Below are 15,669 nucleotides of genomic sequence, written 5' to 3' on the forward strand. Positions count from 1 at the left end.
TTATTGTGTGAATTGATTACATTTTGTTTATCCATGTATCAACTGGTGGACACTGGGTGTTTCTACTTTTTGGTTATTGTAAATGAAGCTGCTGTGAACATTTATGTACACGTTTTTGTGTGTGTGTGTATTCACTTCTCTCAGCTATACTATACAACATACTTTATATTTGTCTAATCATATATATATATTTATCTCACAAAGAATTATCCATAGAAATGATAGTAACAGATGCATAACCTTAGAGAGTAATGGTGAGCTGTCAAATAATGTGGAGTTGAATTTTCTTAGGATGTTCAAGGTCATCAGTGATTTAAAATGTGAAAATCTTCTAGATATCATGTTTCCTTTAAAGAGGCACTTTTGTGATTATTTAAGCATAATGGAGTTTAATACTTAAGTTTTTAAGTTATATGTGTTTAAAGTGAGATTTCAAATTGTTTCTCTTGACCTCTCAAATTATTAATGGTAACTGCACTCTTCAAGAGGAAATGTCCACCACCCTGTATTGTAAAACGAATACATGCCAGGCCCCCTTAAATGACTATGATTTAAAATGTGTCATAGACTACTCTGTTCTACTTCCATCATGTATCCTCAAATAGATACCTCAAAAGTGATGGCAGATTTGCCATATTAAATAAAGTGCCATAAATATTCAAAATCTACATGAAAAACTTTAGGTATAACTTAAGTTAACAACAAATAAGTATTCATTGGAGATTTGACAAATTGAAAAAAAGATCACCTGTAACTTAGAAAATGAGGTACCATTTTGTAAAGCATAGGGGCTCCAGTTTGAGACTTCTGGGGGTGAATCACTTCTCTCATGGGAGTGATTCATAAAACAACCACCTCGTGGGGTAATAGGGAGGGTAACACATGTAATATATATATAATACATGCGAGCACTTTAAACAATTACTTAGCACATATAAGCATTCTATAAAATATTGATATAGTTATTCTATTACTTTACTTATGTTTAATTCTTGTGGAATTGCCCTACTTGGATTTTTCCTATTTAGAAAATAGATTCATTATATCAATACATGTTAAGACTTAGTGGTAAGGAAACTTTTGGTTAAATATGGTGCATCAAACAAACTTGTTTTTCTCCACCCACTCCAGAGACCTCACTAAAAAGACAGTGAATAAATGTAAGTGGTATAAACCCATAAATACAAAGCAAATGGGAAAAGTGTTCCCTGCCAAAAAAGGATGTTAGCAAAACTTAGGCACATAGAAAGCAGATAGATGAGTGATAACTGACTTATCTTAAGATTTTGAGAGGGGAAGAACCAGTGAGAAGTCACTGGAAAGGTTCTGAAACTAGAGCTGCCATACAGCTGACAGCAGAGGCAAAGTGGGACTGAAAACCAGACTTCATTATGAAAATTTCATAACTAGAAGTGGCATCCATCCCTCTAATTCCTATTCCACCCCTTGATGCCTTATTCAGCAGAAGGTAGGTTCACTTTCTGGAGAGGTTGGCTCAGAGCAACTCTGGACATGAGGCAGTACTAAGAAAAGAACAACTCACTCCACAGAAAAGCAGAATTAGGACCTCCCTCATGGCGCAAGGGGTTAAGTACCACACTATGAAGTAATCTGCAACCTCTGCAACATGAGTTTGATCCCTCCAATCCACAACCTCTGCTGCACAAGTTCGATTCCCCAGCCGGCCAGGGAGCTGCCCACATGGCGAAGCAAACCTCTCCTGACTAGCCCACGCTCCCCTCAGCAGTGTATTTCAGTCAGTCTGCCTGTTCTGCTCCCCTCTTTGTCTCTGGTGAATCCTTTCACCATCCTCCCGCCCCCCCCCCCCCCCCCGTGCTCTTGGTCTGTACCCCAGTTCTTGTATAAATAAATAAATCTTTAAAAAAAATGTTAACTACTATATACCCAGGAAGCTACTAGAGGGAGGTACCCTATGAAAATAAAGAGGTAAACCACAAAAGAGGCACACATGGGACCTAGTAAACAGGAATTCCAAGAAAGCAGGAAACAGAATTCCCCAATGAAAGTGAAGGGAAGTTCCCTTCTGGCGTGACAGTGAACTTTGTAGTAAACCTAAGACCTCAGTATTGCTGAAGGTAACTCTACCAAGAAAGTGTATGTTACTATTCTTCCTCTCCCATTTGTTCACAATCAGCTAGAATACTACTGATTGTAGGTTCCATTTCCCTTAAAGTCTTGGTTTCTCTTCAGCTACTTGGTTGCTCAGGTCATGGGTGCTTTGACCTAATAGAGACAAATTATCCTTAACATTGGCAGATACTTGCACACTAAGGGGAACAAAATTCCCTCAGAATGCTCATAAAGGAGAGACCACCATGGCAATGTCAGATTTAATTCTAATATGCTGCTTGTATGTAGTAGCTGAGAGTATCAAATGCTGAATACTGATTGCTGTTAATTTGATATCATACCTATATACATATACCAAAAATTAATTATTTTACAGTTTAAGATATTTTTGTGATTACCAAATAAAAACGATTCTCAGTTTTAGGAAAAGTCATTTTCTAGCCAGATGTTACCAGTAAGTCACATAACTTGCTAAATAAGAAATAGTCAAATACTGGTAATTAAAAACCTAAAGCCATATTATTTCAACCATAAATCACATAGCTATGAAGCACTTTTTAAACCTATAAAAATACTCAGCCAAGTCTTTAAAGTATTTTTTTTTTTAAAGATTTATTTATTTATTGTATTTATTTATACAAGCACTGGGTACAGTCAGAAGCGCGGGAGGGTGAGAGAATTCACCAGAGCCAGAGCGGGGAGCAGAGCAGGCAGAAGGACCGAAGTACACTGCTGAGGGGAGCAGCGGGCGGCAGGAGAGGTCTGCGCGCCATGTGGGACCCTCCTCTGGTGGCCGGGGAGCAGCCGGGGATCGAACCGGCGCTGCATAGGCTGCGGGCAGCTTCGCAACCCAGTTCTCAACCGCTGCGCCACCGGGGAGGCCCTAAAGTATTTTTGAGAATAGAACCCACATTAAATTTTCCAAAGAATACTATTATTTCTATTGCTGCTAACATATATATCTAAAACTCTGATAATTTTTTTTAAAGTTTTCTGATTTTTTTAAAGATTTATTTATTTATTTATACAAGCACTGGGTATAGTCAGAAGCATGGGAGGGTGAGAGAATTCACCAGAGTCAGAGCGGAGAGCAGAGCAGGCAGACTGACGAAGTACACTGCTGAGGGGAGCAGCAGGCGACAGGAGAGGTCTGCGCGCCATGCGGGACCCTCACCCAGCGGCTGGGGAATGAACCGGGGATGGAGAGGCTGCGGGCAGCTTCGCAACCCAGCGCTCAACAGCTGTGCCACCAGGGAGGCCCAACTCTGATAATTTTATTATAGACACAAGCAACATTATATACATCCATATTATATATATATTATACATATAATCACCATTATGTATATAAATATAAAAATAACCACATTTGTGTTGAAAAGTTATCCCATTTTGACAACCAACTCTATTGAAAACCTGATAATTCATCATAAACATGTATGATGCTTTAGCTTTCAAAGTGCTTTCATGTATTGATAAAGCAACAGATGAGTCACCCTATAGTAAAAATAGCAGTTTCCTTTCCAATTTATTAAATAGTTACTTTGAGTTGGATTTGAAAAGGAAGATTTTGGTGGTTATTTTTTTTTAAGATTTATTTATTTATGCATGCAAGAGCCAGGGTACAGGCCAGAGATGAGGGGGCAGGTAAGAGGATTCACCAGAGACAGAGTGGGGAACAGAACAGGCAGACTGACTGAAAGACACTGCTGAGGGCAAGACAGGAGAAGTCTGTTTTGCAAAACAGGAGAGGTCTGCTTCGCCTTGTAAGTTTCTCTCTGGCCAGCCGGGGATTGAACTCGTGCTGCAGAGGCTGTGGATTGCTTCATAGTGTGGTGCTTAACCCCTTATGCCACCAGGGAGGCCCAACATGATTTTGGTTTTAAACATAAAGAAACAACATACAAATTGCTTTTTTAAATAGAAGATTGTTTCATGTTTTAGACGATATCGTTATTTGACGTACACCATTAATAAGGTTGCAACTTGGGTCATTCTGGTAGTAGCTTATAACCAGTGGCATCTGGTACCTAACTAGGAAAATGTCCAGTGAAACAGGATTAGTTTCCATTTGCTTCCAATGGAACAACTGAGTGCTATTCAACCCCCAGATGATGGGAATTTCAAAAGGTGTTTTGTTCCTTAGTATAAAAATACTTTTCTGGGGCCTCCCCGGTGGCGCAGCGGTTGAGCGCTGGGTTGCGAAGCTGCCCGCGGCCTCTGAGGCGCCGGTTCGATCCCCGGCTGCTCCCCGGCCACTGGAGGAGGGTCCCACTTGGCGCGCAGACCTCTCCTGCCGCCCGCTGCTCCCCTCAGCAGTGTACTTCGGTCCTTCTGCCTGCTCTGCTCTCCACTCTGACTCTGGTGAATTCTCTCACCCTCCCGCGCTTCTGACTGTACCCAGTGCATGTATAAACAAAAACAAACAAATAAAATAAATAAATAAAACATGCCTCTATAAAAAAAAAAAAAAATACTTTTCTGTTTCTGCTTTTCCCATCTAGAAAAAAAAAATCATGCTACAAAGCAACAAGACTAACAATTTTAACGCTTAAAAATTATCAAAATTACAAACTAGTAAAGTTCAGATTAATTTATCACTCCTTTTAATGGTGGATAGTGAAATCTCATTTCAGGTCACAAATAAAAGTGAGTAATATCAATTCAGCCTCACAAGGCAAGCCAATAGCTGCTGATGTGTAGTCACGAATGGAAATCATCTATCCATGGATTTTTCAATAGAAAAACTCAGGCATATTTTGCAGAGAAAATTTAAGCAAAATTGTTGCTTATCATTTTATAAAACATAAATGCTGTTTGTCCTACAAGCAAATGTTTTGACATACTTACTATTCATAGTTTTTTAATGGTAAAATTATTTAAGTTTCTAATATTTTCTTTGGTTATGTTATGGCTGCTGGAATTTATCCAAAACTGCTGTTTCTTATAATTCTATATTGAATGGCTCCACAATTTCCATTCAAATTTTAGGCTTCTTTTCATACAATCTTGAATTAATAGTAACCATAGGAAAAGAACCAGTATAAAAACTGGGGTGTTTATTTTCAAATGACAAATTCAGTATATAACTAGGAGTATTCTTTAGGGTTTAGAGAGCCAAAAATTGAAGTTAAATTTCAGTGTTGTTGCCAAAAAAATTTTATAAAAGATCATATTTATAAAATAATTATAAATATATTCTTTGCTGGTGTATGGAATGCTTTAAAATAAACTTCTTTTTATCTTATTCTTATCAATTATTTGAATCCTGGAAGCTTGTAAGGGAGGGGTAAGTAAGCTATAATTTGCCTATAAATTATTGTTGGTAATTGGGGAAGATGGAATAGGGTCCAAGAAGTGAATCTTTTAAAAGTAAGACCCGGGCCTCCCTGGTGGTGCAAGGAGTTAAGACACAACCTATGAAGCTATCTGCAGCCACTGCTGCATGAGTTAGATCCCCGGCTTGCCAGGGAGCGACCCACATGGCACAGCAGACCTCTCCTGACTCACCTGATACTCCCCTCAGCAGTGTATTTCGGTCAGTCTGCTTGTTCTGTTCCCCACTCTGTCTCTGGTGAATCCTCTCACCCACCACACCTCTGGCCTTACTCCAGTTTTTGTATGCATGATAAAATAAATCTTTTTTTAAAAATAATTAAACCACTCCACTTAAATAAATTCTAACAATATTTACACTTCAGGTTTGGAAAATAGCTTACTTTGTATATACTGTAATCAGCTTAAAAACATAACACATCTCTCACTCTACTTGAGTTACACGTTAACTTGAGTTTTAAAATTTTGAAGTCCTAAGTATGTTCTTTTTTTTTTTAAAGATTTATTTATTTATGCATACAAGAACTGGGGTACAGGCCAGAGGTGTAGAGGGTGAGAAGATTCACCAGTGACAGAGTGGGGAACAGAACAGGCAGATTGACTGAAGTACACTGCTGAGGGGAGCAGTGGGCAAGTCAGGAGAGGTCTGCTGTGCCATGTGAGTTAGCAACATGGCCAGGGATCGAACTCGTGTTGCAGAGGTTGTGAATAGCTTCATAGGTTGCGTCTGAACCCCTTGTGCCACCAGGGAGGCCCAGTATGTTCTTGTTTTTTTAATGTTTTTAAAAATATGTAGCTTTTTACTCTTCTGATGTGAATGGTTTTATTCCTTGGGAATGTAAGGATTCTTGCTCACTATAACAGTCTCTGATACTGTAGTATTTTTCTCTTTTTAAAGTACTGTAGAGGTAGCGCAGTAGTGCTGTTTGTAGTAATTAACCAGTGGAACTTAATACCTAAGTCTGTTGGTATATTTGGCTTCAGTTTAATTATACTGCTAGCATTTCAAATAGTGGCGATTCTGTTGATTCACTATGAAAATTCCTAGGAAATGGCAAGTTTTACTGAGCTTTCTTTTTATAATTTCTCTTATTCTAATTAATTCCATGTTGGGGTATGGTTGGGGTCAACCTGAAGCTATTATAGAAATCAAACACTATTTCAGCATTTGGTGCCAGGTATGCACTACATCCTAAAAACATGGAATGGAAGCAGTCACCCCTGATGCAAGCAGTGAGGGGTGCATTGTTTGTAGAGAATTTAAAGACAAACCCTGTGAAAATCAATTAGCATCAAGGTAAATAATGACAGTGATAAAATATCCCTCCCCATTAGCAGATGCTTCCACTACCCCACTCTTCAAATACTACTGCTTCTATGAGCTAAAAATAACACCTACACAATGCATCTGAGATATTTGTTGCAGAAGGATCCCTTTCCCACCTTTTCTCCCCGAATTTAAAAATATAAATGTAGAAGGTATTTTTAGTACTCATGAAGGCAGCCTGTAGTCTGTTATAATACACACAATATTTTTTTAAATTCTAGTGATGTTGAGAATTGTGGACAGGAGTGGACACTGAGCTTTCAAATATTGATATACCAGTGTTTTAAAAGTCACAAAATCAAAGAGCAAAATATGTCAGAATTGTAATTTATGCATGAAATTTGTGTTGACTATACGACCAAACTCCCATTAAGGATCGGACTCTGTTACAACTCATTCTAAGATTTAGTGAAGACCTTTTCACCCTTCCATCTAACACAGCCACTGTTAAATAAGGATTTATCACTTTACTGGCCTACAGTAATACAAACAGGACAATGGCTAGTGGCAATAAAGCACACATTATTGAGGAGCATATGTATTGTTGTTGACTCTTTTGAGCCTAATGAATATATGAAGAACTGAGAGACAAAAAAATTAGCATAACAAACATAAAATCATCTTTATTGATGTTCTTGTCACTCATCATTCCCATACTTAAGATTTCTCCAACTCTGTCATCTCTAACACTCTGGAATTAGGGAAGGAACTAGTACTTTACTGGGCAAATGTTTCTATTTCAAATACTTTGTTAAATGTGGAGAAAAAAAATGAAGCTCCCAAAACCTTCACACTTATTTTATACACATGTAAAAAGGCAAATACAATGGCAAAATGTTTAAACTAAGGAAAACATGTGAAACAGAGGAAAATTTGGTATTAGTAGAGGTAAAAGAATTATTTTACTTGCCTTGGGGGAGGTACCTTATTTTTTCTCTCCTTTGTGAGGGCAATGACTACACTAGAATGACAATAAATTCATTTCCAGAATATATATTCAGGACATTATTTGTGTGTATGTGAAATCTATCATAGCATATAAAAGATATGTGTTTAATCAAAAGGGGGAAAATGCATATTTGTAATTTAGAAGTCAGTTCAAATTTGTATCATCAAATCTTATCATTTGTTTGATAAAAGTTTTCTTGCTTTTAGAAATTGTTTCCGTTTCCACAGGTAAACAATTGTGTGTCAATTTCTTGGCCAAGCAGGATTCCAGTGTCAGAATACATTATTACATGAATTATTTCTAAATTATTATTTACTAGGATAAGGAATTTATTATGTAATTAGGATCTTCATTATAAATACTCACTTGTTAATAAGTAAATGATTGTTGTGCTTTGAAAGCACAGCTCTTTTGCCATTATACATATACATTAATATATTAAGTAGGTATCATTAAACAAAGGCCAAAAGAAGAGACTATTAGCTTAAAACTGGAATCTGACTTAAAATCTTACCCGTTAACATTTCCAAGTTTGTTTGTAAATTAGTTGCCTGAAGCAGTTTCTCATTGGGCCAATGTTTTAAGTTGTGGTTCAGTTCCCAGGTAAATCCACAGAAGTCTACCCCAGTCAAAATTTAAAGGAATCTTAGTACCATGCTTAAGAGAGAGAGAAACCATGGCTCTTTTCCTGGGGGCGCTGGTTTTTAGCAATGGGACTATGGAAACTTATTCCTTTAGTGCTAGAAACTAGAAAAAGAAAACCTTTAGTCTTTGAGTACAGAATCAGTTTAGATCTTAGATAAGGTGGTCATGATCCACTATAACAGAGAAAAGGACAAAAGAAAAAAATCAGTGGCATATTAGATTTAATAAAAGGACTTAGCAAGAGAGTGGGTGACTCTAATTGAGGAGATACCCATAAGTGAGGGTGGTTTTGCTACTGTACCTTCCAAACATTCATTAAAGAAACTCAACTTTATTTTACAAGTAAAATTTTGTTCAAGTAAAAAAAATAATAACTGGTCATTACACTGGGATATTTGCTGTAATTGAACAGTATCATAAAGTACAGGTTGTATTTGTAAATCAATGTTTACTTAATTCCAAACTGAAGTGTTTTATTTATTTATTTATTTATTTATTTGTTTGTTTGTTTGTTTGTTTATACATGCACTGGGTACAGCCAGAAGGTTGGGAGGGTGAGAGAATCCACCAGAGCCAGAGCGGGGAGCAGAGCAGGCAGAAGGACCGAAGTACACAGCTGAGGGGAGCAGCAGGCGGCAGGAGAGGTCTGCGCGCCATGTGGGACCCTCCTCTGGTGGCTGGGGAGCAGCCGGGGATCGAACCGGCGCCGCAGAGGCCGCGGGCAGCTTCGCAACCCAGCGCTCAACCGGGGAGGCCCCAAACTGAAGTTTATAATATGGAAGATGCAGACCAAAAATATATTCAAGAAATGTTTTCATTTATCTATTTACTGTCTTGATACAATATGGTCTCCCTGTTTTCAAGGGGTCACTGAGCAGTTTGTAGAGAAAAAAAATCTCAGATTAAGTCCATTAGACTATTAGCTAAAGATCCTCTGGTTTGACTTCACATTATAGAATCATGTGCCACATGACCAGGTATCTTTTCCTTGAAATGTTAGAATGCTTTAGTGTTATTCTATCGTTGTTTCCCTGTTACATGAAATTGCATCCATTTATCCCAATTTAGTAGCATAATGAGAAAGGACATTGGGATAGGGCAGGAGAGATATGAAAACTTATATCCCATAATAATAGCAAACTTCTAATATTTTCTAAATAAATAATATTATGGTTTTATAATTAAGCTATAATTTCATATTTAATATAATTTAATGAAAATACTAAATAAAAAAAATCCAAAAAAGAAAGATCATGTTTACAAAATTAAGACTGACCATAAATTATCCTAATCCATACCCCAACTTAGCCAGTTTCTTTAGCCCAGACTGAATCTTGGAGCCCAGACTCCAAAACACATGAAGCAGGTTACTATCCCTCTGATACGAGTAATATTTAACAAAAATAAATATACACAGTTTACTCCTAAACAATTTAGGGGTTTGGGGAACCAACCCCCATGCAGTTGAAAAGAGGCATATAATTTATAGTTGGCCCTCCATATACATGGGTTTCACATAAAGAGATTCAACCTACTGACGTCGGTAGTTGGTTGAATCCATGAATGTGGAAACTGCTGATAGAAAAAAAATCCACATTATTAGTGGAGCCTTGTAATTTAAACCCAGGTTGTTCAAGAACCAACTGTACTTCTAAGAAAAAACAATATGAACATATAAAATATTATAATTATTATAACATATTTTGTAATATACATTTTCACTATATAATAATATACATTTGGTGGGTATTTTAATTTATAATTCTACTTAGTTCTATTCTCAAATATGCCTGGAAAAAAAAATCCAAGCAAATTTTTATGTAGAAACATTTAAAAGTTCCACTACTTAACAGTACTGGAAAATATGTTTCTTTAGTTATTATGGACAAAAAAATTAAAACTCCCCAAACATACTATAAGAGGTGTACATATCTATAGTATACAAAAGGATTTAGGCAGTCCTTCTTCCCCTTCTTCCTTTCTCTTGAGAGAAAAGCTAGTAAGCTTAAGCTTTAAAAGTTAGAAAAAGGAACCTTTTTATACATCTACTTAATTAAATATTCTATAATTAAACACTTAAGTTTTCAAATCACTCAGTTTCCTGGCTACGTCAATGGAATCAGCAGTCACAGATCCAACCCCAACTCCAAGACTGGAGCGTCGTAATGATAGTTCCAAGGCAGAAATCTGACGTAATTCTTTACGACACACCTTTACAGGTGTGACACCATGAAGCTGTCCCACATTTCCCACTGGCTGAATTTGGACTGAGGGTTGACTGTGAGATTTTATGAATTGATTTTCATCTATTTCTGTTTTATCCTCATTGCTTAACAAATGCCCACTAGTGGGTGCTAAAGAGCTATCAACTGGAGATATTTCTGGTCCATCTTCACAGAGTTTCTGAGGATTTGGTTGTGTTCTTAAGCAGCTTGCTGAACAGTCTAATTCTCTCTCCTTTCCATTTAACTTCATACTTCCAGTTCTGGATGCCCATTTTAATTCTTCTGAAACCAGGCCTGCTTCTTCTATGTTCAAGACTCCATCTCCAGCATCATGATCTAAAAATAATCCAAAAAGAAGAAAAAGTTACATTTCCTTAAAAACCATTATTTTGATCATGATATCAGCATAAGTACATTATTATCATTCTATGAAAGTTCTTCCAGATTTTCTTGTTAAATGACTTATTTTAGACAAATAAAAATATGAACATGAATTTTACTTAGCTGTGTCTTGCACATGAATAACTAAGCACTTTTAATTCACAGAACAAAGTTGAGAAGAATCTAGAGATTTTGATATTCCCTGGAAACACAGGAGTGCCTTGGGCCTCTCTGGTGCCTTTCATACCTGCCCTCCCCTGGGCTTGCCACTGGTGAATCACATTCCACATTCTCGTTAAAAGAAGCCAGCACATGAGAATACTGGCACTGCCCCACTTCTTCAGGGAATCTTCTGGGACCTGGCATTATACATGTGGAAATCTAGTCTTGGTTGGTGCTCCTCAAATGAAAGCAAGGGTTCTGCTCTCTGAATCTACTTTAAGGTATGGACCCTCAGTGGAAGACACCCTAATGAATTGAGTGATTGCAGTAAGGACATCAAAGATCCTTCAATCATAAAATTATCTAATATCAAAGACAAAAACTTGCTTAAGGAAGTCCATGTAAGTACTAGACTTAATATGATGAAAAATGTCACCTTTTAGCATTTGTCAATCTGTGTGATTAGTTTATTTCTTTGCCTGCAAACACCACATTGAAAAAGCGAAGCTTCACCCTGCCTGCAGACTTTTTACTTAGCCTGTAAGATATTTGACCGCCCAATTTTTAAAGTGTAAAGTTTCATATAAAAATATTTATCTCCAACTTTTATAGAAAAATGAGAAGAACTGACAGTTTCTGCCTGGCAACAGCAGCTGGAGCAGAGTCACTCCAATTCATTTATCAACTGCTGCTATTCCCAAGGCTCACTTTGGCTTTCCTGGTTCCTGCGGGCATTTTAGTTTGTGACACCTAGTTTAAAGATTCCTGATTCTCGGGGCCTCCCCAGTGGCGCAGTGGTTGAGTACTGGGTTGCGAGGCTGCCCGCAGCCCCTGCAGCGCCGGTTCGATACCCGGTCTCCGGGTGAGGATCCCACATGGCATGCAGACCTCTCCTGCTCCCCTCAGCAGTGTGCTTCGGTCCTTCTGCCTGTTCAGTTCCCCGCTCTGGCTCTGGTGAGTTCTCTCACCCTCCCGCACTTCTGACTGTACCCAGTGCTTGTATAAATAAATGAATAAATCTTTGAAAAAAAAAATAAAGATTCCTGATTCTCTAGCTTTTAAAATTCTGTCACAAAGAAAAACCTAAATAGCAAATGACATAGATCCCCACATGAAACTAGCAGATACTCACAAAGTTGATCATAGACAGTGACTCCCAAACCTGGCTGCACATTAGCAGTTCCAGTGTCTGGGGGGAGGGAGTCAGGCAGCTTATTTTTTAAAGATCTTAAATGAACAGGCAGAGAGGGCTCATTGGAGAGGCTCATTCCTAAGCCCACCTGGCTTCTTCACAATAGAAAGTTTTCCTCTTCCAGAATTTTACCATAGAAGGGAAAACTCTAGAAAGTGAAAGTGAGGATTCCAGCTATGTTTTTTGACTCTAGTGTCCTTCTCTAGTTTCCTCACATAGAGTTTTGTATGATTTAAATTGATATAAGGATAGAATTTTAAATACTTAAAAACGTAGACTGCATGTCACATGTATGTTAAACTCTTAGACTCTCCAAATAATTACAATGGTTATCAAAGAGAGAGGGTAAGGAAAGGGTAGATGGGTCAATATGATAATGGGAATGGCACTAGGACTTTTGTGGTGGGAGCAGTGAGGCTAATAAGTATGTGGAGGTGTGAAGTGGTACATCATTTACATAGAATTGAAAACTAATGGTAAACCAATAAAAATTTGTTTGAAAAAATGAAACCAAAGAAAAGTTAGAAAACAGATGCATTAGCAGAGCATAACCAAGAACTATGATATTTTAGTCAAAAGATATTTTTCTGCTATTTGAAAATGCTAAAAATATTCAAAGAGGATAAATACAAGTCTGCTAGGGTAAATAATGAAAAAATTACTTTAAATACCAAGACAGTTACACATTAACTAGAATACTTATTCAAGTTAGTAATATATTTTAGGGAACTCAGAATTAAATACATTTAAATTGCTATATTTTATAATTCAAACAAATCTTATTTAATATCATATGAGAGTAGTGTTTTGGGATAGGATATAATATTAATACAAACTATAGTCTTTTATAATTGCAAATGTATTTTTTAAAGCATGGTTTGGATTATGTGATTGTTTCCTTATTTCAAAATTTTCTATAATTGAGCATTCATTGCCTTTTATAGCCCCCCCAAAAAAATGTTTTTAAAATATCTCTAGGCAAATTAGCTGATCTTTAAGATTACTATCAAGATTCAACTTCCAGGCATATTGGTCAGATAAGTGTTATCCTCCTTTTATACATGTCTAAGATTATTTAACTTTTCAAAGGCTCTTTGTGTTTATTTTATTAAAGAGCAAAATATCCAGATGAGGATTCTATTTCTTTCTTTTTTTTTTTAAGATTTATTTATTTATTTATTTATACAAGAACTGGGGTACAGGCCAGATGCGTGGGGAGGGTAAGAGGATTCACCAGAGACAAAGCGGGGTACAGAACAGGCAGACTGACAAAATACACTGCTGAGGGGAGCAGCAGGCTAGACAGGAGAGGTCTCCCGTGCCATGTGGGACCCTGGCAGGCTGGCTGGCCAGGATTAAACCGGTTCTACAGAGGCTGCGTACAGCTTCACAGCGCTGCGCTCAACCGTCTGTGCCACCAGGGGAGACCCTTTTTTTTTTTTTTAAGATTTATTTATTTATGCATACAAGAACTGGGATACAGGCCAGAGGTGTGGGGTGGTGAGAGGATTCACCAGAGACAGAGCGCGGAACAGAACAGGCCAACTGACTGATATATACTGCCGATGGGAGCAGTGGGCCAGTCAGGAGAGGTCTGCTATGCTATGTGGATTGCTCCCTGGCAGGAGATTGAACTCGTGCTGCAGCGGCTGTGGATAGCTTCATAGGTTGCATCTTAACCCCTTGCGTCACCAGGGAAGCCCAGGATTCTGTTTCTAAACCTCTACACCACCATACCAGTCATTTTAAGAGATGTCTAATAGACTCAGCATTATAGATATGTTTAAACATGGGCCATATAAGCACTAGATATCTTATTCCAGATATCTCAAAATTGAAAGAAGGATTTTTCAAAAGACTAAAATGGCCTTATCTAATTGTTCTATTTTCTCCTTAGTACTTGATTACTCTTAAATTTTTTTAACAAGTAGTGATTCATGTAAAAGGCTTGGTTATATACTGCAGACAGTATTTCAAGTAAATGTTTTGTTGTATCAGTAAGAACCTTAGCATTACTACAACGAGAATCAGAAAGGTTAGTGTCTTTGACATGATTTTCTATGTTCATATCATATCTTTACCCTAGGAAATTTTTATCCTAGAACACTGGACCAGAATGAGGACAAGGAACCTTAGTCCATGTTCTAACTACTGTTCTGTTTGTAAATTACCTGAATTCTCTGGCCTTCATTTCCTTCACCTAAAAATAGGGTTAGCAGACACACACTAAGGCCTATCCTGAGTTTGAGAGTTAAAGGTCTATAAATAACAAATATAAATAAAAGGTAGCATTAGAAATACTTTTTTAAAATATTACTGAGTTTATAAATTTTAAACTATGTTAATTATGATTATATGTTTAGAATTTTTCTTTTCATTGTACATTTTTCACTGATTTCTTTACATCTTGTTATAACCACACTTTAAGCACAAAATATGTATGTTCCTAAAAGATTGTAAAGTCAGCTTTTGATACTTTAGAATGTTTTCTCTCATGGAAGGCTATTTTATTTTAGAAATATTGATTCCTCTCTACTTAGCTGACTGAAAGGAAGTATATTTTTAATCATAGTGCTATATTATATTCATGAAAATTTTTTGCTTTTGCAAAAGTATTTTATTGTTTCATCATTCATTTAGGAATTTGCAACTTCTATATATCTACACATAATTATACAAGAAATTATCCTTGTCTATACACCATTGTTTTACTATATTTTTTCATTTCCAGAGGTTATGAAATCTAAAGACCTGATTTATCTTAGAAACACATTATTTTACCTTTACTTTTATTATTCTCAATTTACATATTTTTATGATAATCAAAAGACTTAATTTACTATAAAATAGGAAAATAACAATTATCTTAGATTATAGTGTTATTTAAGGACTAAGTTAGTGAAGGAATACAAGCACGTAGCATATGGTAGACAATAAATAGTTTCCTGCACAAATATACATTTGTTTATTCCTTCACTTTTTTGTATGGTTCTTTCTGTCTTATACATAGACAACTTTTTGTTTATAAACACAAGTTAAGGCAGGATACAAAATCAACACGCAAAAGTCAGTAGCCTTCCTATACACAAACAATAAATCTGAAGAAGAAGAAATAAAAAAACCATCCCTTTTATTATCGAAACAAAAAAAATCAAATATTTGGGAATAAATCTAACAAAAGAGGTAAAGGACCTATACAAAGAAAATTATAAAACACTGTTAAAAGAAATAGAAGAAGACACAAAGAAATGGAAAGACATCCCCTGCTCATGGATTGGAAGAATAAACATTATTAAAATGGCCATCCTACCAAAAGCAATATACTGATTCAATGCTATTCCAATCAAAATTTCAATGTCAT

General features: G+C 36.6%; 1 protein-coding gene and 1 long non-coding RNA gene across 11 annotated transcripts in view; one reads left to right on the forward strand and one right to left on the reverse strand.

The window, feature by feature from the left end:
- LOC119232721 (uncharacterized) overlaps window positions 1-15,669 on the forward strand; it is a 34,666-nt gene that overhangs the window by 3,423 nt on the left and 15,574 nt on the right. For 2 of the 7 annotated variants that reach the window (XR_005122185.2, XR_008549716.1), the window contains exon 3: window positions 11,120-11,397. The exons of the other annotated variants lie outside the window; for them this stretch is intronic. This is a non-coding gene — a long non-coding RNA (uncharacterized LOC119232721). The remainder of the gene's footprint in view (window positions 1-11,119; window positions 11,398-15,669) is intronic. 7 annotated transcript variants of the gene reach the window in all.
- KIF27 (kinesin family member 27) overlaps window positions 7,354-15,669 on the reverse strand; it is an 81,184-nt gene continuing 72,868 nt past the window's right edge. For 3 of the 4 annotated variants that reach the window (XM_054689534.1, XM_037494912.2, XM_054689533.1), the window contains exon 18: window positions 7,355-10,909. In XM_054689534.1, the coding sequence (XP_054545509.1) occupies window positions 10,425-10,909 (485 nt within the window). In that variant the 3' untranslated portion in view covers window positions 7,355-10,424. Of the gene's footprint in view, window positions 10,910-15,669 lie in introns of all 4 variants that reach the window. The other variant, XM_054689535.1, reaches the window with a different exon arrangement.

Source organism: Talpa occidentalis, unplaced genomic scaffold, assembly GCF_014898055.3.
Source record: "Talpa occidentalis isolate TD23 unplaced genomic scaffold, MPIMG_talOcc4v2.1 talOcc4.7, whole genome shotgun sequence".
NCBI classification, from domain to species: Eukaryota; Metazoa; Chordata; class Mammalia; order Eulipotyphla; family Talpidae; genus Talpa; species Talpa occidentalis.